This window comes from Grus americana, chromosome 2, assembly GCF_028858705.1.
Source record: "Grus americana isolate bGruAme1 chromosome 2, bGruAme1.mat, whole genome shotgun sequence".
NCBI lineage: Eukaryota > Metazoa > Chordata > Aves > Gruiformes > Gruidae > Grus > Grus americana.
Genome location: NC_072853.1, coordinates 146,507,399 through 146,530,910, shown reverse-complemented (window position 1 = coordinate 146,530,910; position 23,512 = coordinate 146,507,399). Strand labels below are relative to the sequence as shown.

Below are 23,512 nucleotides of genomic sequence, written 5' to 3'. Positions count from 1 at the left end.
AGGCACCTCTTTTCAGTCCCCCCCCCCATCAAAATGAAAAAGTATAGAAAATTGAGGATATCTACAGTTTAAGCTCTAAACATGTCATATTTCTTAAAGCAATTAGATGAATACTGGTTCTAATGTTTTACCACTAAAGTTGATGTGACTTTTTGACATTGATTTCAGGTTTAAGCACGTTAACACAAAAGTTTTCTGTTCCATGGTTAAATAGTGATCTTTTTTTCCCCATGACAATTGTCTTTTCTGTTACAAACTCAATCTGTTGAATAATAATATTATTATATTATGAACAGTGATAAGCATTTTCAGAAGTACATGCATGGCGTACAGGAGGTTACAGCACTCCATATAAACATAAGTGGGTTTTGTTGTTTTTTATAATTACCAGCAGTCTACATTTTGAATTCAGTTTGGAATGATTTGATCTAGGCAACCTTGAAAGTTGAGGTACGTTTTTCTTAAGGATGCTAAACTTTAACAGCTGGCATAATGTGGAAATACTTTGATCTTTCTTGTAGCTAAGCAAATCTGTGGATGAATATAATGTAGTTTACATCTTGTTACTCTGATTTGTTGAACCTTATTTTTTTCCTTGTAGGCTCCAGAAGCTTCCAAAATACCTACTTTTAGAAAATGTTAAAGGATTTGAATCCTCTTCTGCGAGGTAAAGTCTAATTTATGCAGGTTTTACTTTCTAATAAAGGACATCTTCTTTAGAAGGGGAAGGCAGGATTTTTATTTCTTAGAATTCAAGTTAACAAAATAGAGTGAGATGGCACAGTTAGCAGCTGTGGGTTAATTTAGGAATGAAAGTCTTAGGTTGTGAAAGGAACTTGCTAAATAACTATTTATTTCTCTAAGGAGATAAAATAGGTGATAACAAGTTGACTTCATTGATTGTTTTTTTGATGATCCTGTGTCCTTTAGAAAGGTTCAATATTAATTTTCAAAGAAAAATAGCAATAGGTATTGCACTCAGAGGTCTTGGGTTTTTATCCATGACAGCAGCTCGTGGTATTTTGTAGTAAGATCACAGTACAGTGTGGGGGCTTTCTTCAGAACTTTCGGTGATAGTAGATTATCACTGGTTCAGGGTTGCCATCAAATGGTCCACACATATAGTATGAAGTATATATACTGAAATGTTGAAGAGGAAAGTTGTCAATAAGGTTACCTAATGACAGCAGGAGCCTTCTCCTGTCCTGTGGGCAAACAGGAGACAGGAGGTTGTGGTCTTCCTTCTAATTTTTTGCTGGCATAGAGTAGTATCTTTCCATAGCATTCCTTAAAGCGCTGAGAGAGCAGCCACCCTGCATGCATATCATGCTCCTTAATGAATATGGTGGGCAGCTGGGAGACATGCCCTGGTTAAGCATGCAGCAGTCCTCTGGGAACACTTGAACACTTTGTTGGAGATGCGGGCTGCTACTGTAGACCCTGCAATTCCCTAGGCTATGCCTTGCTAGCCAGTGTTCGGAACAAGTTGTAGTTCAGAAAGCACCCCAGTCAGAATGCTTGCTTTCTCTTACGACACATGGGATGCAGTGTGACATATGGTGCCAGGTACAGGTCACAGCTCATGCTTTTTATATGGTTCCAGCCTAGCGCAGTCTGCACAGAATAGGAAAGACAAGTCTTTTCAAGAAGATTTCAATTTCTGTGATTTTCCATTATTTATAAAGTACAGTGCTACCTCACTGTTATTACCAAAGCCACCAATTTTTGTCATCCCTTGAGTCAGCCCTTTTGTTAGGCTTAGCTGATGCCATGTATGTGAACAGAGGGAAGTAGGGAGCTATTTGTAGTGGGCTTGATGTCCTGTTTTATAACTCACAATAAAGAGAATGTGTTGCACTCCGATTATTTTCCTTGTTGACGCACTATAAGTACGCGCCTAGAGATGGGATATTTTTTGAAGGGGTATTTGCACCAAAGTAGATGTGAGATACCTGTGAATGTGTAATAGTAATTTTTGGCTCCAGTAACATTGAACTTTGTTGTCTCCTCAAGTTCAGAAATGGATGACTTCATATCTGTAATTCTCTATCCAATTCTTTCATTGAATGTGCTGAATGTCTTTGTACCTGAGGTGTTCCATTTAATGTGTTTTTATTTAGGACAGAAAAGGGTCTAAAGATTGTATGAAGGGAGTAACTGCTTTTTGATTCTTTTCACTGCCAGAAACGAACTTTTGCGAACACTAGAAATGTGTGGATTTAAATATCAAGAATTTCTCCTGTCTCCAACCTGTGTGAGTACTAAAATTGCTCTAATATTACTTAACTGTTCAAACTGCACTGAGCCCAACAATGTTTGAAAATGATCTATTGTATTAGAGAAGAGAGTCATGCCCCGAGCTGAAGATAACACTCTTCAGAATGAGAAAGCCATCTGGCATGACTTCTGGTTTCTCATCAGTATACTGGCATAATCATACTGCTGTTACTGTTCGGATCCTAGTCCTGTATTCCTTTGCTACCATTTGATTTTTTTTGACAAAGCATGAATTTACACCGTGACCAAGAAGGTGGTTTTCCCTGCAGGAGCCTCATTGCTTCAGAAGTGCTGATGTCTGTGAATTTCCCAGCACAGAAAATGTGACTGTCATTTGTAGGAGGAGGGACTTTGTTTGCATGTTTCCCTGGCAACTGAAAAAAAAGTTGAGACAGATTTCAGATTGTGCAAGACTGAATGGAATCAGTGAAGTACTGTATATATCTGAGAGAAGCTGATAGAGGGTAGCTTGAAAACCAGTTGTAGTGCATTTGTTTCATTGTTAGATGTCTTAATATTCCTTGTTCAAAAGGCAAGGTGACACCTTTCTGCTTTTTTATAGAAAACAGGTATTACCTGTCCCAAGAAATCATGCTGCATGTAATTTTTCTTATTACCTCACATAAAAGTTTGTTTACATTCCTGTTCATTTACAGTGAAAGTCAAAACCATGAGGTACAAAGAATAAGTTATAAGAGTTTAGGTATTATGAATTAATACTGATAGCTCTGAAGTTGCAAAATATACAGTAATAATACACTAGACACTAATATGTAATTGTAGAAAACTCATATGATGCTATAGACCGCTTTTTCTCTCTTTATTGCGTGGACTAAAGGTTTGTGGATTTTGCTTACAGCTTGGCATTCCCAATTCTAGGCTGCGATATTTTCTAATTGCAAAGCTTCACCAAGAACCATTTTCCTTTCAAGTTCCTGGTCAGGTGAGTCTGTTAGTGTTATTTGAATTTGCTTTGTTTCATAAAGATTGAGGGATAAATTTTCAGTTTAGTGGTGTGTGTTGATGAGTAGAGGGAGGGATAAGTGATATCAGCAGAAACATTAAATTCTGTCTCTCTCTCTCAGCCTGGATACTGAGGGTTTTTTAAGGACTGAAATGCATGCCAGTGGCTTAGATGGCTTTAAACAGTTGGGGGACAGTAGCTGATAGTGGGCTAGAAAACAATGCATTCTGCTACCTTTTTCACACCCTTGGAAAGGTCAATTTGCAAGGGCAATTATTTGTGATTGTTCCTGATGTCATTGCTGGTAGGTCAGCAAATCTTGATGCTTATATTTTTTGAAATCTTCATGAAAATAACATCAAATGGTTACTTGCTTTATTCTGAGCATCTCTGAAGGAATTCTTACTGCAGAGTTGGCTGGCAAGTTGTTTATCAAATGCTGTTCTTTAATTTTTTCTCACAATTTGTTCTTAGATATTGACAGGATTCCCAGATCAGGATCAAGAAGACTTATTCAAGGACAAAGTCACTAACAAAGCGGATGAAGCTAGCTGTTCCTTGTCTTCTGAAGAGAAGAATCTGGATCCAAACATTGGTCCTGATTGCAGCAGCAAGAAGAGTTTACCAAAAGGGCCCTTTCTTTTTAAGCTTGAAACAGTAGAAGAAATGGAAAGGAAACACAGTCAGGACAATGATTCCTCTATTCAAACGCTAAAAGATTTCTTGGAAGATGAAAATGAAGAAATGAGTCAGTATTTTTTACCACCCAAGTCCTTACTGCGCTATGCTTTCTTGTTAGACATTGTTAAGCCCACCTGCCGGAGATCCACGTGCTTTACAAAAGGGTAAGTTGCAAAGAAAATGTCTTGCTGAATCATGCCCTGAAATTTCAAGTGTGTTTTTTGCTTGTGTACTGTAAAAACAAGGAGAGCCATTTCATCAGAAAAAACCAGGCCTCTGAAAAAAATCTCCTTATAGTGTGTGCTTCCTGGTCCAGTGGAATGCCAGCATGAGAATCCATCTGGCAGAACATCATGTGCCCACTCCAAAAAGGCATTCACAAAAGACAGTGCCACTTGTTGTTGACCTTCACAGAAGCTTAATTACCCCTGCGGAAATATGGTTCCAGTAGACTGGTATAGTACTGATTCATTAATGAATTTCTTTATATTGCTCAATGAAGTTACAAAGTGTCATGCATGACAGATCCATTCCTCATTAAAACTGTCTCCACTATACTTTTTATTGATTTCTTGGATTTTTCAGCTGTGTAGGTCAGAATAGCAGTAGATTGGCCATATGTCATAAAACCAGTTAGGTTGCTGCATTACAAATCATGTTGGGTGGAGCAGAACATCACTGCTTTTCTGTGTAGTAGTTTTCTGATTTGTACCTTGCAATTTTGAGTTTGACTGTCGGAGGCTGATGAGTGTTCTGAAACCCTGCAGACAACTGGTCCGGAGCTTTTTCCCTGAATGCATTTGTATTGGAAAATGCCAGCTGTAGCCTGGAAGTTTGTGGGAATTGTTAACATCAGTGAATTTTTCAAATTAGATTTTTTTTTTTTAATTAGCAGAATGTTTCAACAAAATGGCTTAGTTGATGACTTAAAGCTAATTATAACTTTTTTTAATTAGTAGAAATTAGACTGCCAGATTGACAGAGTTCCTGTGGATTTTGTAATTTTTAATTTTTTGATGATGAAAAAGCTGAGAAGAGAAAGAATTTCAAAAGTTCAAAATTTGTGCAACAGGAAAGCCCTTCACCCAGCTCCCATTGACGTACACCTTTTCTGCCCTCACTCTTGAGTTGACTGGGGGAGTCAGCATCTTGTGGAACCTCTTTCTTAGCTAGACTAGTCAAATAAAAGCCTTAGGCCAGAACGATCTCTTACATATCTTATATATCCTTAAGTGTCATCAAAAATAAATTGGCGGCTTGTGCTTTCACTAGACTGTCACGGTAGTTTGTGGTCACGTTCATCAAAATCACACTGAAGGAGGCTCCTGAGTAGTTAATGTGAAGTCTTTATATATAGTGGTGGGAAATCTGACACAGAATGTGACCGTTGCCCTTCTGCTGATGTGGAAGGAACCAGGCCAAGTAGTTGTGGTAGTTCTTGGCTCAAAATGTAGGAATCTGATTTACTGTCTTTGTTTCCTTTTTTAAGAGCCTTTGGGAAGGAAGCTTTCCAACATGTTTCTCAATGTGGTCATATCATTTACAGCTCTGCATTAAGAGAAAGACTATAATTACATCTCAGGCTTCATCCACATCACTTTCTGAGGCCAAGAATAAGTTGCTGCTGTATGTGTTCTAGGAGTTCTGTTTTTATGTTTCTGCAAGGCATCAGATTTAGGAAGGAGGACCCTGAATGGAGCAGAACAACACTCCCAGTAGTACAAAGAATCCCTCTGCTGAGATGTCTGTCCGGTGTCTTTCATACGAGTCATACTGACAATCAGTTTTGAGACTGGGAGAGAAATTTCCCTTGGTTCTCATTTGGTCTTCAGATATTTCCAGCAAGGTTGTGATGAGGATAATCAGGATATACCTTCTCCAGTCCTTGCTAATTCAGGGACCTCAAACACCGATATTTCATCAGTGTTTTTTGCCTCTCTGCCTTTGTCATACCAGTATGTCTTCTGAAAGGCTTTGGTGGAGTATAGGGCAAAATGTAATGGCCTGTGATGCATGAGAGATTGAGCAGATGATCCTGTGTTCCCTTCTGACCTTGGACTCCTAGGCAATTGGAAAATGGTTGCTGAATTCCTTGAGACTCCAAACGCCATGGTTTCTCTTAGGAGTATGTCTGTGGTGACTGAAGGTGTAAGAGGAAATTGTCCATTTTAAAGGACAGAGCAAATGAAAACTACTTCTTTAGATATAATCATTCTGGACTTGTAAATTCTTGATATGCTATTAACAAGAGAAGCAATACCTTCTAAAATAGTGTAATATTAGTTACAGAAACTCTCTCTAGCATTATGGAAATTATATTTTTTGTTAGTCACAATATAGGACACAATATACCCAGAAATAATATATTACGTGTATGAAACTAAGGAGTTTTTGAAAGCTTATAGAAATAAAGGAGGGGACGGAGAAATCTTGAGTCAGATGAAAATTGAAGACTCTAATTTCTTAAGCCAACTTCTTGTACTATAACTGGTAATGAAATGTCAGAAAATCAATGCATCATTTTTTACTGTGGCAAAAATTCCCATCTTTAATTATATTCTGAGTCTAAGGTAGGAATGTTAATTTTTCTGTAGTCAGCAGCTGCAGTAATAATTAATAACAATCCACCTAACATTGGCCATCTGCCCACATTCGTGTTAAACCAACACCTCCCCCACCCCAGCCCCAAACCACTTTTACGCCAACTGGATTTTTTTTTTTTTTTTTTGTGAGGAGTTATGTACTCTAGTGCCAATTATTTAGACTAGAGTATTTTATATAACATGGATCCTATTAGAAGATGCTTTTTCCCCAATAAAACTCTAAAATACCACTTTGAAATTTATCCTCATTTATTTATGGTGGCTCAGATATGTTCCTCTGAAATAAGATCAGATGCTATGTAAGAAGAAGATGAAGATTCCTCAGTGCTATGTATATTACGTTGTTAAAGTTGGTAATAGGGAATTTTCAGAATGCAACTAACCAATTAAAGGTGACGTATTTACAACACAGTTCGATTCCATGTGGTTTTAATCTCTGTCAATGTTTATGGTCTTTTGTTCTGATCCTAAGGAAGATTTGTAAGCATTTTATTTTAAAATGAGGGTTGCTCTCGTTGATACTGGCAGAACTACTCGTGAGCCTTTTCCAACTGAAGAAGAAATTCTCAAGATTGAGCTGTACTGGGTCATTGTGTCTGTGCTGAAGGGAGAGCATTGCTTTATTCATTGTGGAATTAGAAAGGCTTAAAACAAATTGTTCCAGTTCTTTGTTTTAGAATGGGCCCCAAATGGAGCAGAAGACCTTTATAACTGTCTTTACAGATGCACAGATAAAACTAGAGAGAATAGTGTCTGTTAATGGTTGATGCAGACCACATCATTCTAATGTGGGGGATCTTCTGAAGCTCTTCCTCTGTGCAAAAGCCATCTGTCAACTTGACCCAGTCTCCTTCTGTTCAGGACAGTCAAACACTATCATTGTTAGACCAGCCAAGCGTGTTTCTGAAAGCCCATAATTATATTTAAATGATAGCCTGGAAGAGTCTACAGAGTAAACATGTTGTTATGCAGTCAACCACAAAGCATCCAAAAAAGCTATCATATGGTTTTAGAATGTAAATTTGCTTACTGTTGGATTTGATTTTTTCTTTCTTCCTTCTTTTTCTTTCTTTCGTTCCTCTACTGCTCTGCACAGATGCCTGGCCGTCCCCCAGTCTCTTCCCTCTGTTCCACAAGCAACCAGAAATTAAACCTGACTGAACTACTTTGTTCCTAATGGATTAATACAAAAGCTGGAGGCTCACACTAATGGTCCTCCTTTTGAATACGGAGAGCTGATCTGAACCCCTTGGAACATTTGGCCTTTAACACATTCTTCCTTAACGTAAAATTGATTTGTGCAATGTAGATGGCCCTTTCTGATCATGCTACATTTGAATTCCTTGGCCTTACATAGTTGCCTGGTTGCCTTATGTAAGGCATTAGTGTGGATAAACCCTTGTGTGATGACTGCAGCCCCATCCTCACAGAGCATGTTCAGAGGCTACTGCACTCCAGGGGTTAGCATTGTTAATAACAACGCCTTTTGCTTTATCCGTCCAGGACACAATTTGTTAATCAAAGCAAAGGAACCTAAGTAACCTCCCTGCATCTTTGCAGTTGTCAGTACTATCAGGTCCAGTGAAAATATTAATTTAACGCTGTTGTTGTTGTTAAGGTATGGACACTACGTAGAAGGGACAGGCTCAGTTCTGCAGACAGCAGTAGATGTACAGGTAAGAATGTGTAGACTGACACATGAGAATGACTGACTTGTTTTAAAACTTTTTTTTCCTGTCTTCTGCTTTGTTATTCTGAATATTATAACAAAAGAGTTTTTAAAAACACATTTTATGCCAACTGAGTTTCCAATTGATTTACTTGTGTTCCTAAACAACAGTTTGTTTAAATCAAGATCATATGTGTGTCTCTCTCTTCGGAGAATATGAGTTGCTATTATTTTATTATCTGTAGTGTTATAAAGAAGTTTCACAGGGGTATGTGAAAACATTAAAAATGACTAATTCTATGGATAAACTACAGTACAGTGTTGTGAATCTAGGGCCATTTTTTGTACACAGATGATCCAGTAGATATTGTCAAATGTTTACCATGTTTGAATTTCAAAAGTATTAGTTATCTGGGGAGACACCGTAGTTTGAAAAGTTCTACTGTTGATAGTAAGTTCACCACAAAGTAGTGTCTTGACATTGGGAAGGTAAAATTAAATGTATTGGTGAATCATCATTCAAAGATACTTTTCACAAAGCCTGTGTTGTACACAAGCACCACCTCCTGCACTTGTGTGCTGTTCACTAATAGTATATGGCATTTCTAAGCATAAGAAGAATGCAGCTTTGGAACTCAGGATAATCTCAAAGGGGATGTATTAAAACAGCTGCATCCATACAGCTTAATTTCTGTGGATGGTCTGCTATTGAGTTATGTTAAGTCACTATCTTGTAATTAACATATGTTTATAGTCCTTTGATTGCCTCATTATTAGTATAGCTTGTAACTGGAGGAAGAAATGATGAATGCCCTCATAGCAACATTGATTTCTTTCTTGCAAGTCTATGTGTTGAGATGCGGGCTGCAAAAATACACCACCAGTCGTACTTCTGAGCAGAACGTGCTATTGTCTTTGGCACTGTGATAATCAAAGAAACATTCTGTTAAGATGTGAGTGTTAAATTTTACCTATTTGGCCTGCCATCAGTGGTATCTGTTGTTTTCAATATTCTTTATAGCTTGAATCAGTCTTTAAACACCTTGAGGAGTTACCAGAAGAAGAGAAGCTTATGAAATTGTCAACACTAAAACTGAGGTACTTTACCCCAAGAGAAATAGCAAATCTTCATGGATTCCCTGTGGAATTTGGTATGTGCTGCAAAATATCCATTTCTACGTCATTCTTCAGAAATGCCAATGTAGTTTTTTTTACTGGGGACTAATCCATGCTTTTTATTTTGCCTTTTTTTTTTGACTGCTCAATTCTTATGATGGCTAACTCTGAATTTCTCTGAATTTCCACTAGTTTTTTTATATTTTATAAGAGCCAGCTTCTGTGGTTAAGTTTATCTTCATAAACTAAGAACAAAATTTTGGCATGAGGAATGCTCTATTATTGAATGGCAGTGAAGGAATACCTTTGTTTAAAGTTGAAACTATTTACTCAGCAGCCAACATTACTCACAACTGCAGTTAAGTCAACATATCCTGCCAATTGAAGTCTGCTAGTGGTTTTCAGTGTTTGAGCTGCTTGCTTTCTCCCTTCCACACATTTGCAGCTGCTGACAGAAAGGGAATTCTGGAAGATACAGATACTTCTTTGTTCAGAAGGCACCAGACTCTTCAGTTAATGATCTTTTAAGTCATCTCTGTTTTCTAGAAAAGGCAGTCCTAGCCCTTGGTCAGTTGCTTCATTTTCTAACTGTTTTTGTGGAGAAGAGGGAGTCAAGGAACAAGACTCAGCAATACCAGTACATTGGACACAGGTCAACTAGAATTAAGCCTGAAACAAATTCACCAGAGTTCCCTTTGTAAAGAAAGGCAGGTGAGAAAGTGTAGCTGCTACTACCTGCTAAGGAGTCTGGCCTGCTGCCATCACATCAAATCAATTTATTGTCTCTCAGCAACACAAGCATCTATAGAATAAGACACCGCTGACCTTGAGTAATTTGTTATATTTTTCTTCGACTACCTCAGTGACTTAGAGCTCTGAGGAGTGCTACTAGGTTTTATATACTTCTTTCTTTTGCAGGTCTAGTTTGTTTTCTCATTTATTACTTTCAATTATATTCAAAATTGCTACATTCAGAGAATGTTATCGAGGTTGCAAAGTCAAACATTAGAGTTGACAGCAGTAAGCTTACCTGTTTAAGAGTATTTGCAGGAGTGTGCTGTGTTGAGTCACATGCCAACATGCAGGATTTTTTCATAGCCTCTCTTCTTTAATAGATTTGTTCTTTGTGCAGACAGCTTTTTTCTTAGCACAGCTCTGTTCCATATTGATGTGGGCTGATGTAAAAAAACCTGAGCTAAACAGGGCTGGATTGGCCTTGTATAGGTTTCTCATGCTGTTCAAGCTCCCTTTTGAGCACAGAATCACCCATTTTCTCTTTATTTAAAAATGCAGCTTGTGTTTTCCAAATGTTTAATCAGTCTTTGCAACATTACTGAGAGATGTAGTAGAGTTAATATTGCTGAGACAATGTAGAAATTGTATATTTGGAAGACTCCATGCATTTAGGGTGATCAGTTTGCAAAACCTGACTTTTACTATTTCAGAGTGCTTGGGACGATACCATGCTTTCTCTGTTGAGAGTTTATCTTCAGGGACAGCTGAGAGCTTCAATATTTTTGTAAACCAGAACTGAAGTCTCAAGATGAGTCAGGCTTCTGAATTTGAGGAGCATCCAGATCGTCACCATCTACAAAGCACTCATTTAGCAAACTTTTTGTCACCTGGGAACTGCAGAGGGAGGGACAGGGACAGATTCCACCTCTCAGAGGGCGGTACCCTTCAGCATTAATCATGGGACCTTCTTTACAGTTCTTGCAGTTCCCTGTCTCACTGTACTACTCTTCCAACTTCTACTACATATAAAACAAGCCTCTCTCATCCAGTGGCTTCTTCTCTCATATACTCCTGATTCATAGGCAGAACAAGCTTTTTCCAGTGCGCTGAGTCACAAGTCTGACATTTCTTTCGTATATGTTTAATCTAAGACATTTCCCACTTTGTACTTAAAAAAAACCCACACAGTGTTAGTCAGCTTTAGGCTGATTGAAATCTTTGGTGAATTTAGGTACTATAAGTTTCTTTTGAGGATTTCCAGGGTATGGGTTTTGTTTTGGTTTTTAAAGTTGCTATATTTATGGCTACAGTAAAGGGTGTTTCCCTGACAGCATTTCTCCCATGTTAAACTTCAAGTCATTATTGTGAAGTACAGTGTTTTCAGAGAGAAATATACTATAATTTCTCTAGTCCTGTGTTCTGTAGTGACAGCAACATTTGGGCTGAAATTTTCAACAACAGAAAGCTTGGAGATGTACCTACTGCAAATATGTTGTTCGTCCAAGAAACTAAAGAATGAGAAAACTGTAAGCTAGAAATGAAGAGAATGTCAGGAAGCTTTGTAACAGATGCTGTTACTAGCTGCAGCACTGTCAGAAGAAACATGATTGTGTCTAAATGGTTCTTTCTTTTAACAACTTGAGGTCCAGAATTAAAAACATTGTTTGTTCTTAACATTAACAGATTTATTTTTGCTTTTAACATCTAAATCTGTAAATAGTAACTGCACTATAGAGCAATGAAATACTGCAGTCATTTGTCTTAGTCGCTACTGTGGGTTCCACTGCAATATCATTAAAAGTGATCAGAGCATTTTTGCACCTGCAAGCTGCTTTCATGAGGGTGATGTCAGGATGCCTTTTCCATTTTTCCTGTTAGTGATATATGTAAGCTATTAGGAAACAAATGGCAGCCTAGTGGAAAGCCAACACTATGTGGTCGTGCATGTTGCCAAGACCGCAACGTTATCAAGTAGCGTGCGTGACCCAAATGATACAGCGAGAGCTGTGCAGCAAGTGCCAGTCTACTGAGTTGTTAAATCTGTCCTTCTGATGTAGGCTACTCTTGAGCCAAGGAGAGAGAAGGTGCAAGATAATGTTAACAGGCCAATAGAGGAGGGTTGGGACAAAGGGAACGGTGAGCCCTGAAAATTAATTCAGGCCTTCAACTGCCAAGAGGCAGGAGAAACTCTGAAATTTTCAGGGTTCAGATGAGCTTCTTGGGCTGTAAGTGCATGTGCATGTCTGTGTGTGCATAAATACATATTTATATTCTATACTCTTTTAAAATGTTAGATTCTGTACCTTACTCAGTGATTAAATGTGAAAACTCCATCTAAGGAAGTATGTGTGGGAGTGCAAGTGATTGTTCCAAAGAGAGAAGAACCGTTGCCCAAATGTGAGTGCCAGGAAGCTGGGCAGAGTGGATGGAGCTGGCAGAAGTTGTGTTTACCAAAGTAGTCCACATTCGAGGCATTAATAACTGGCAGAGAAGGATGGAACAACTCCTCCCAGACACCACCACCTCAGCTTTCCACCCTTGGCTCAGCAACTGTCCAACCATGTTCTCTCCTGAGCAATCCCTGGAAGAGGATTTTTCTGAAGTGCTATGAAAACTTCAGAACATATATATCACTACTTGCATGCACTTGTTTATGCATTAAAGCTAGTCTGACCTCGATGTCAAAGTTAGGTTTTTTTAGGGAATGATCAAATAATTGAATGTGATCAATTTTCAGCAGCTTAGCAAACAACCCTAACAGTTGAATCACCACTGCTGTTCATCTTTCGCTCAAGTTGAAGCAAATGCACTTTAGCTCACAGCTGGAGTAAGCTGAGAGTGCAGGGCAAGGACAGTTATGGCAGACCAGCTGGCTCTTGGCAACTTCTTCATTCTCAGAAGCTTGGTCGCCTTTGTGTGCTCAATGCACAGCCCTTTCACAATATCTGGACCAGTTTATTTTGTTTTCTGGGCCTTCCTTCTTTCTGCCAGTCCATGCACTTACCATGTGAAGGACATGTCTGTATTTGAGTGCGTTTGACAGGATCAGCATTGAATACATGGGAAATTGTTCAGCTGCTTGATCACTCACTGAACAAGCCTTGCTCATAGCTTAATCTGTACTGGTGGTATATTGCACTGTGAGACTCATTTGATTTGCCTCAACTGGTTAGAGGGGCTCAGACTGGAAGGACAATATAAAGCTTATTGAGAAATGCAGTTTAGAATCATCCTGTTTTCCTTCTGTTGTGGCCATATTCCTCTATGTTCCGGATGTTCTCTAGAGCAGCAGTTGTGCAGTGTTTTAGGTGCTGCTGCCCCTCCCTGAGACTGCTGGATGGTACGTGAAGAGAAGGTAGATGGGCGTTAGTTACACGACGGAGCAGTGCTTTGAGGCTTCTTGTTCACCCTTAGGGGTGGCAGTACTGGTAGTAGAAGAACCATCCAAATCCAATGAACTGGTTGGGAATTACTTTCTTAACTTTGTGGATTTTAGGGGTGGGGGTGAACCCTGCTGCAGTCTGTGATAACTGCATTAAGAACTGTTCACTGAAGAAAGGAGGAGACTAAAAGGTAGGAGCAAACCCAGAGTAATGACACTGCACTATATGTGTTTGTTTTAGGCTTTCCTGACAAAGTAACACTAAAGCAACGCTACCGTCTTCTGGGAAACAGCCTCAATGTACACGTGGTGGCAAAATTGATCTCCATTCTACTTGGATAATTTAGAACCTGAATCTGATGAGTACGGACTGCTGACAGAACATACTTCCGTCTTCCAAGAGAAAGCTGATGGCAGCTGAACAAAAACTATAGCTTACCAAAATATCTCTCCAGACATTTCGCTGAACGGTTCTGATATATTTTTAATACTTTGCTTTTATGGTGGATTTGCATTGTAGAGGTGTTTTATTTAAATGGAAGTTTCCAGGACTTAATTGCTGTATTTAAATGTCCTTTTAGTTTGCAAAATGGAAAAGAGCAGCATTTATATATACCTCAAATAAAATGGATAAGACTATTTTATTTTATCTTAAAACCATCTTCTCAGTACAGTATAAAAAGGCTGAAAATGTCAAAGCTGTTTTAATTAAGAGACCAAGTTCTACATGTAAAATGTCTTCATTTGTAAATATCAGTGATCCATTCTTAAAAGATATCTTGTATATACGATCTGAAATTTTGATGTGTTTTTTGTAGCTAATGAAAGTATTAAATTCAGTATTTTGTATATGATTTTTAAGAAGACACAGTGTCATCCTTAGTTTATTGTTGTCTTATCCTCTCTAAATACTTGTAGATTTTTGGAACCCAACTGTATCTGTCTGGAATGATTTGTTTAGGTGCAGCTGAATAAAAAATATTTCAAGATTATCACAACCCTGACAATAACTTGCCTGTTTCTGTTATCACATACTTCATGATGAGATCATTGCTCCTTACCGAAGACCTACACATAAAAGACACAAAAAAAAAAAAATTAAAAGCTCCATGTCTAGGTTCCTGTGGCATAAGAACTGGAGAAAAACTGTAAGAGCTTCTTCTGAAGGTTTATTCATAAAACTGGGTAGCAGTACTAGGGTTAGGAGCATATGCTGGGATGAAACCACTGCATATGGCCGTTCAGAGTGCCACAGTTGTACACTGTCTCATAGGGCTGGACTGAATGGGTTTTTAATCATCAAATCTTGAGTTTAATATCTCTGAAACAATAGAGAATATTATGGGAAAACTGAAAGCCTTCTAAAGAAGCTTGTGTTACGGTTGTGATTTATCCTTACAGGTAATATTATTTTGGTATCTACAGAAGAAACAGCTTGAGGGAGGAAAAGGCAAGGTGATACTTAGTAAGCATCCATTAGGGAGCTGGTGTGTCACAGAACTGAAGGATTTCTTAGACTGATCATAGTTCCTGGGCACCAAAGCGGTAAGTTGTCAAAGCTGCCACTCCTGATAAAACACTGTTTGGTGGGGGTTTTTTTAATTTATTTTTTCTTATGGGATGACACAGGAAGAGTGACAGTGTACTGCATCTAGGCTTGGTGATGCAGGAGAAACCAAAGACTGTAGAGAACAGAGCTGCTGGAGACATACATACTGCAGCTGTTCTCATCTGCCGTAGTACTCCTGAAAAAGAAAATGAGCTTGTTATTTTGTGCCATACTTTATCTTCTGCTGACTGCCTGTGTATTTCTTCTTCAGTCTTGATTTGCATGCTGCTTCTGGACTGTTAAACCAGGAAAAGCTTGGGTTGACCTATCTCAGCCTGTCTTATTCCCTAAGAATAAGGCTGTTCCAGCAACAAAAGGGAAATGGAAATGGATTTGTTGTGGTTCAGCCCCAGCCAGCAGCTCAGCACCATGGGGCTGCTGGCTCACTCCTCCCCCAGTGGGATGGGGAGGGGAATTGGAAGATGAAGGTAAAACTCATGGGTTGGGATAAGGACAGTTCACTGGGACAGCAAAGGGAGAGGGACATAACAGCAGTACTGATAACAGAATATACAAAGCGAGTGATCACAATGCAATTTCCTCACTGCCCAGAACCTGATGCCCAGCCCATCACTGAACAGCAATCCCTCCTTCCTGGCCAGTGCCGCCACCCCCCTTACATACTGAGCATGACATCATATGGTATAGAATATCCCTTTGGCTATTTTGGTTCAGCTGTACTGACTGTGTCCCATCCCAGCTTCTGGTGAGAATTTACCCCAGCTGAAAACCAGGACAATTCTAAGAGAGCTCTGGGCTAGGCCCTGAAGCAGGATGAGGTTAGCCTCTCTCTTTACTTGGTCTCTTGTAGCACTGTAAAAGTGTAAAACTGCAAAAAAAGCACTAGACTAATGTTAGGCTGTGCCTACTACTGAACTGCAAAGAGCAAGTGTGGTTTGGGCAGTGTTACGAACCAGAGTTACCTGTTTGCATGGTGGCTATGGTGTAGATTTACCAGCCAGATCAATAACTAGTAGCTATATCGTCTTGTTCTTGGGAGAAATGTGATAATAGGAAGATCTGTTGCTATCTAACATGATCCAAACATTGAAATGAAAACAAAGGAGATCAATTTTATGTATAAATTGGGATTTCTTTCTGCTAAACCATGTAGATGGTCTGTCTGTTTTGCCTCACTATAATAATATTTGGCAAAAGATTACTATTAAGGATTAGTTTTCAATTCCTTAATCTGTAAAAAATGTTTTAATGGTTTATATGCCACTCGCAAGCAGTATAAAGTGTAAGTTGAAAGCTAGCTAGCTGCATCTAAAACTGATACAGCAATACAGCCTGTTACATGTTGACAGTGAATATTAATTCAATGTGATTGTGAAGACTGAAATCTGTTTGCTAATCCAAGCTGTTTCTGAAGGAGATACTTTGAAAGAAGGGATTAGAGAGTTGTAAATATATATTTGTGTATTTTACCACTGCTAACCCTGTAATACCAGTGCAGCTAAACTGAGTGACTGCTTCTTATCCCATCTGTTTGTCATTAATAGACTCATTTACTGAGCTCTGTTGGGTTGCACCTGCTTGACCTCACTTGATGATCACATTGCTTCCTTTTCTGAGCAGTCTCCTAATCGTAAGTGCTTTGCAGCCTACATCAGTGCTGCACTTTGCAACTTCAGCTTAAGCATTTTCACAGCAATGAAATGTGATTACAAAAGTAGCTAAAAGGTGAGTGAAATCTGGAAGACAGCTCTAGGAATGGAAGGAGATTTCCAGAATCTGATTTTTGGTTTTGTAGCTCACTTATTCTGCACATCTGAAATAAATTTCTTTAGCTGAGCACAGTGATGTGGTTGGATTTCCCCAAACTCGAGAAGTTCCACTGAGGAAAATGACATCATATTTGGTGGTGTCATATTTATGCGGTCATTTTTGAAGTGTGCTGGTTGCCTTACTGAAATGTCTTACCTACATAAGCTTGTTTTCATCTGAGTTAATCTAGGGATTCCCTATACTCATGAAGAAACCTTTGTAACCGTGAAGTTACTAAAATACCATTCATTTAATGCAGTGGGTTTGAATATTTTTTTGATACATGATCTTAAAATTTCATGGTGGAGGTGCATCCTTCCATGCACTGAATGTAAGGCTCCTGCCCGCAGGCTTTTTTATCTCACCTTTTGCTGACCCTCGTAGGAAGAGGATAAGGATTGTCAGGAATCCGTGTGTTACAGGCTGGAAAAACATTGATCTGTGATAACACTATCATATGTCTTAAACGTAGTCATGGGTAAGTCTGTTTTGCTTTCTAAAGAGACATCTCAATAGAAATCTGAACACGTCCAGTGCTTCGATGACTGTACAATTCTCTTTTAGCAGTTGTCACGTTTCTAAAATAAATAGAAAATTTAGCAAATATTTGTTACATCTCAATGACTAACCATTCTCAGCTAACTCTTTGATTTCTCTGTTATTTCCTTGCTATTCATACTGAAGTTTAACACCATTGGCTTATTGTAGAGATATTGAATTGTATTTCTTTTCCTTAGAAGTTTAATATATTTTGCCTTTTAGATATTTGAAACCACATATATGTTCCATGTATTTTTTTCTGTGCAGTGTTTAAAGAATATGCCATATTAGTAAGGATTTGGAGGAGACAAAGTAGTACTTGGTTAAGAACACTAGGCATTTCTAGGCAGTCTTATATAAATAGTGTATAAAGGAAAAATGGCTAAAGAAATATCCAAGGAAAAATAATGTGAAAGTATAAGAAACTAGGCACAGAGCCCAAAATGAACTCCACTAACCATTTTCCTTTTGCCTGTGCAAACATGAGTATTCTAGTGTTACAACCTCGTTAGGGGAAGTTTATGCTTGTTTAATAACAACTTGTTTGAATAGATAACTAATATCCAAGACACCAGGGAAAATGAAGTATTAAGTAGTGATAGTATGTCAATTTGAATGTCGTTATGAAGACCATGAAGAGATTTGTGTTATTTTTATCTTTAGTTGATTACAAGGTTTGGGGGATTTATATTGCTGTTGAAGAAAAGAAGTATGTGGCCTTAGATGACCAGGCAGCCATCTGTGAAGATGTTGTACTCTTTGATTTTCCTCCACCTGGCCCTTTTGACAGTGGGAGGAAGCACAGACAAGGGATCTTTTGGTAACAGCTCTGATGAAGCAAGAAGTAGAGTTGGAGGGGCTAAAACTGAGTGGAATACACGACTTTTAGTGAGAGAAGGTTGTTGGAGGGAATTTCAGGTGGCCACTCTGGCTGAATTCAGAAAAGTCGGCAGTAAAGTCCCTAAAATCTCCTCCAGTGGGGAGCCTCTCTGATTTTAAACAGAGGAATACATCCTGAAATCCCAGCTTCCTTGAGGGCATGTTTGTCTTGTGCTCTTTGCCATGCATGGGGCTGTTGTAACTCAAGATTTTTTAAATTACATCCTGGCATTTGGAAGCAAAGCACATTAATGGTGCTGATATGTTTTCTCATATCTAGACAGTAACAAATAGTTTTGATTAGTTCAAATGTTTGCCCTGTGTATGTTTAAAAAAAGAAACCAATCCCATTCTGTTTAGAAATAATACACTTAAAAATGGGATTCTACTCACAATTCATATTTCTGAGTGGCATTTTGACTCTACATCGATCTTACCATATGGCATTACTGATTCACTGTACATGTGTTGTAAGGTGAAGCATGGGGAAGAGTTCAGGAGAAGACTGGACAAGTTCATGGAAGAAAAGCCCTTTGAAAATACGGAGTAAGTAGACTCCTGGCCAAAGAAGTTCCCAAGCTGCAAATAGATGGAGGCCAAGAGAGTACCTAGGAGAGGTACTCTATGTCCTTGCCGTTTCGAGTACCCTTCATTTCCTAACTATCTGCCTTTGGCCACTGTCGGAGACAGCGTACTGACCTAGATGGATATTTTTCTAACCCAGTATGACCACTCTGACCTCCTTATATTTGTATGGTGACAGAATGCCAATATTTGTAATCACAGCATCAAAACACAGCAAATGATTTACAGGCTTACCTCAGATCTAAGCCTCTCGATAAAGCCAACAGTCCAGAATAGAGTGAATCTGAGGGAGGTTGTGCAGCCAGGTCCATTCATGGCTTTAGGGTTATTAGTGGAGAAGGGTGACTATGCAAATGGAAGTCCCTAAAAATAACTCCAGCGTACGTTAAAGCAATTGGAATGTGCTAAAAGGACTGGAATAATCAATAGAAAAGAACAAAGCCAATGTAACTGACTGGCAACTTTTCATGAACCTAATTTCAAAAAAGAGTGAAACAGAACATAGGAAGCATCAAAGTGGTTGGTGGTTTGTAGAAACAACATGTGTAGAAAGAAAAATTGGAAAGACAGAGGAACCAAAGTACGAGTCTTGTAATGAAACGAAAAGACTAATGAATGTTATAACTGCCTTCATTGTGATAAAGGAACCCAGGGAGAATTGGGACAGTAGATCAATTCCAGCTGAAGTAGCTAACTAAATCAAAACTCATCTCTCTGTTATTTGCTACTAGAAACTGAAAACCTAGATTTCCTGACCAGTTAGTTTAACTTCATCAGCAGGTAACTTATTAACTTTGTCAACTGTGTTGAGGGAGCAAAATCTTAAGCAAGTGTCAGAGGGCAGTATGCTGAGAAGTAAAAGAAAGCCTTAAGGAGTGGTGTGGGAAATGGAGACTTGCAGCAGCTGTGGCCATAAAACTCTCCAGACACACATAGAGAAGGAAGGAACCAATGATGGGTGGTTATTAAGGGACAGAAAGGGGAACATTATTTTTCAGAGTCACCCCTGTTGAACATAAACCTTGTGGTTGTTGATCCTCCGTATAGGGCCTAACACCAGCTTAGTGCCTGGTTGTCTCAGAGCTACAGGGGCACGTGGAAAGTGCTGAATTCGACACGGAGGACTGCTTACACCAGCAATTTGCACATTTGTACCATGGAGGTAACAGTGCTGCTTCATATGTTGTGTGTCACTTTAGAACACTGGAATAGTATTAGAAAGAGGAAAGATGAAAGAGGATCCATGGAAGTGAAGATGGAAGGACTGGGAGACATGACCTCAGCTGAGGGGAAACTCAGGTAAATGTGCATTATTTGGGTTTAAACCAGCAGCAGGGCTGGATTTATAATTATTTGCAAGTATTTGAGTCATAACATTGAATAGCATGGATCTTTTTTGCAGCTATAGGACAAAATAAAGGATTATTTGTTAGTCTTCCATTAAAAAATTAGCCAGATTGGGATTCGCACCAATAGTTGCCCTTCTCCCATATAAAAAGGGAGCATTGTCACAGACTCCTATCATGTCACATCATCTGAGTTGACTTCCTAGGTGCAATTAATGTGTATTGAATTTTTGGCCATAATCTGAGTCAAGTGTCTTGTCTTCTACAGCAGTCTCTTTGCATTGCAGGCACATAGTGCTGGAGAGGTAGAGGGACACCATCATTTAATTTCACACAGCTACACAACATCGTGGTAACTTGTAGTCACTGCTAGTACAGGATGAACTTCAAACTGAAGTAGAGACAAATGGTCCCTTACTTCCTGCCAAATCTGCGCACAACCTATACTCTAGAGGTGTTTCCTCAGCCATCATCTCAGTGCAGTAATGAACGATCTGTCCCAGGAGGAGGGGTTCGTGCCAGCTCTTCTTGTTAGAAAGAGCAGCCCCTATTATGCCAGACATTGGCAGGGTTTCCATTCTGTTCCTCCAAAAATGATGTCGCAATCCAATATATTTCGGTAAAATTAGAAGGTGTGAACCTATTTTTCTCTTTAAGATGGTTTATAGATTTCCCAACTTGGCCAACCTAAGGTGGGTAGGAATAGAGAGTAAATTAACTGAAATCTGTAAGGTCTAATGAAATGGAAAATAGTATGTCATGCAAAGTTTGGATAGATGTTCAGAGCTCTCTTTCTATCCTATAATCAGCGCATAGTCAAAGTCACCTAGTCTTCAGGTCAACTGTTTTCTAAGCTGTAAAGCCTGTGTGAAGAGAAGGTGAATTTCTTCTTCCTCCTTGCATTAGCAGCTTTCTCCCCATCCTCTATGGTTTATTGCTCGTTGGTCATTTGTATATTGGAGTTAATTAGTTGGAAAGGGAAGCTTGAATTGAAGACTGACAGGCAGCAGAGGTGGGCACTGCATACTGAGTATGCAAAATAAATGAATGAAGGAAGGATTTTGTGGGTCACAAATGAAGTCCAGGCTGAAAACTGTCAGCATGCAATAGACTTTGTGAAAGAAAGTCCTTGAAGTATGCATGCACTCAACAAGCCTGCTAAGAAGAGCAGGTTTAGTTGGCCCATAGTTTCTTCAAGTTGACACCCAACTGACAGTTATAAAAACTCAGTAAACTGTTAAAACAATAAATGAAAGAGAAAAAAAGCCCAGACAGACATCAGAACTGACAGGAAGAATGTTAGTGAGCACTAGTTTAATGGACAGTACCAGGATACCCAGAGGCAGAAGGTGTCCTGTCGACTAGACAGAAACATTGATAATTCGTCTATGCTCTCCTATTCCTGAACAGAGCATAATAGTAAATAAAAAAATGTGGAGGGACATATTCTCAGTGTAAAATACCATAGCTCATTTGGATTGGATGGAGCAGTGACAGTTTTCAACCACTGAGGACACAATTCTGTATTTTCATGTAGGCACTATCTCCTATGATGGTAAAGGACACTACATGGAAGTTTCTCTGTTCCGGCAGCAACACCCAATAGACTTTGTCTCCTGGAGGCCACAGGCTGCTGCGGGGCAGGTGAGCATCCAGAGAGCTGAGCTGCTGCTACTGCACTGGTAGGCGTATGGGATGGGCTGTCCTCCGTGGGCTCACCTCTGCCCTGCCAGATCTCTAGGCAGCAGCAGTAACTGTTGGGTTACCTGCATCACAGTCCGTGTGAGCACAAGAAAATTGGTCAGCAGGCTCACGCTGTCCTGAATTCTGAGATGTTTCTAAAAACACAGATAATAAAATGTAATAAAAAATCTAGGGTTTATGCAAACAACAGAAAATAGTGGGGGTGGTGAGATGCAATTGACAATCTTGGACGTTATATTTATTCACAGTAAAGATCAAGTTGTTATCTGTGGCAGCACCACAAACATTAGCTGTCCTGGCTTCACATTCATTTTCACAGGCCACATCTGTCTCTTTTTGAGGTGACATTAATATTTTTTGTCGCCACATCCAATCTTTTCCCAGGGTGCTTTGACCTCATAATGTTTCTGCCTGTGAAAGCTGTAGAGTTCATTCAATCCCCCAGCTCCAGGGCACGTCCTGCATTATCTGTGGGACGTTGTAGGTGACAAGTGCAAACTGGAGCAGAAAGGAAGTCTGGGCGGGGTTAGGATGTGCAGGAGCTCCGTGGCCTTCAGGAAGGTCTGGGGCTTATAGGAATGAATGGTGGCTGCTGTTATTTTTGAGCAAGAGCTACAACTTCTGCTACTCTTTTCTTCTCAGCAGAGCTTTGAAATGTGAGCAACCTGAATGAGTTGTCTACTAAGTAAAAAGGAAAATTATAAAGAATGGTGGTGGGTCTGGAGGTTCAGGTAGCTCCTAGCATGAGGAAGGAAAAGATGCACAAAACTCCCCTGAGCAGGGAGAGGAAAGCAGAGCAAGGCCTTGTGCAAGGGGAATATGGAGACTCTGGCAAAAGCAAAGGGGAGGTGGGATGTGGACTCTGTCATGGCTTCCGGCCGCAACAGCCTGTGCCCCAGACAAGTACCAACAAGCATCTGGGAGGGACACTTCTTTTGAAAATGCTGTGAGGTACTGCTGAAGGGTAGAGGAAAGTGGGCTCAAGATTCAAATTCTGGCTCTCAGAACATAATAATTTGCTTTTTTTTTAGTATTTATGCATCTCCTTTGAATTCTTCCTTGGTCTTCTGTATTGTCTATGGCTGGCCCTGACTTTGGGAACCCTAGTGTGTGCAATGAAGACAGCCTACAAGTGCCAAACAAAATGCAGTCTGCTTGGTGTGTGATCGTCTCCCCAGCATCTGGGGACTGAGTCATCCTTGAGTCAAAGCAACCATATTTGGTTAAAATTGTATTTTGCAGTTGTAATCCATGGGATGCTGTTTGGTACTGCTAACTTGTTTGTGTCATCTGCCCAATGAATTACTGGCGGGAAGCTTCTCTTTCAGTACAAATGTTCCTTGCCAGCCAATATGGGTTTTATTTGTGGGGTTTATTGGGGTTTTTTTTGGTAACAATCTCAGTCCTTTAGTGCTGCCAAATAATCTTTCCTTCACCCGTGCGATGCAGCGTGTTGGGGGGAGCAAGCGGCTCCCGCAGTAGCCAGCTGCAGGTTACAAGGTGCTCTGAGACACAGGGGTGTTCAGCTGTACAAAGGTCAAAGACAAAATAGTAAAATACAGGCAGATTTCAATTAATGATCTTTCAAAGCTCCTGAAACCAAAAGGCAAGAAGAGAAAAATGCATTTAATGTCTGGAGGATTTGCACGCTG

The 23,512-nt window shown here is 39.5% G+C and overlaps 1 protein-coding gene across 5 annotated transcripts in view; it reads left to right on the top strand.

Moving 5' to 3' along the window:
- Positions 1-14,425, top strand: part of TRDMT1 (tRNA aspartic acid methyltransferase 1) — a 39,909-nt gene extending 25,484 nt beyond the window's left edge. For all 5 annotated transcript variants that reach the window (XM_054816524.1, XM_054816522.1, XM_054816521.1 and 2 more), the window contains exons 5-11: positions 602-667; positions 2,185-2,254; positions 3,137-3,220; positions 3,716-4,086; positions 8,144-8,201; positions 9,216-9,345; positions 13,669-14,425. In XM_054816524.1, the coding sequence (XP_054672499.1) occupies positions 602-667; positions 2,185-2,254; positions 3,137-3,220; positions 3,716-4,086; positions 8,144-8,201; positions 9,216-9,345; positions 13,669-13,769 (880 nt within the window). In that variant the 3' untranslated portion in view covers positions 13,770-14,425. The remainder of the gene's footprint in view (positions 1-601; positions 668-2,184; positions 2,255-3,136; positions 3,221-3,715; positions 4,087-8,143; positions 8,202-9,215; positions 9,346-13,668) is intronic.
- The last annotated feature ends 9,087 nt before the right edge of the window (positions 14,426-23,512 follow it).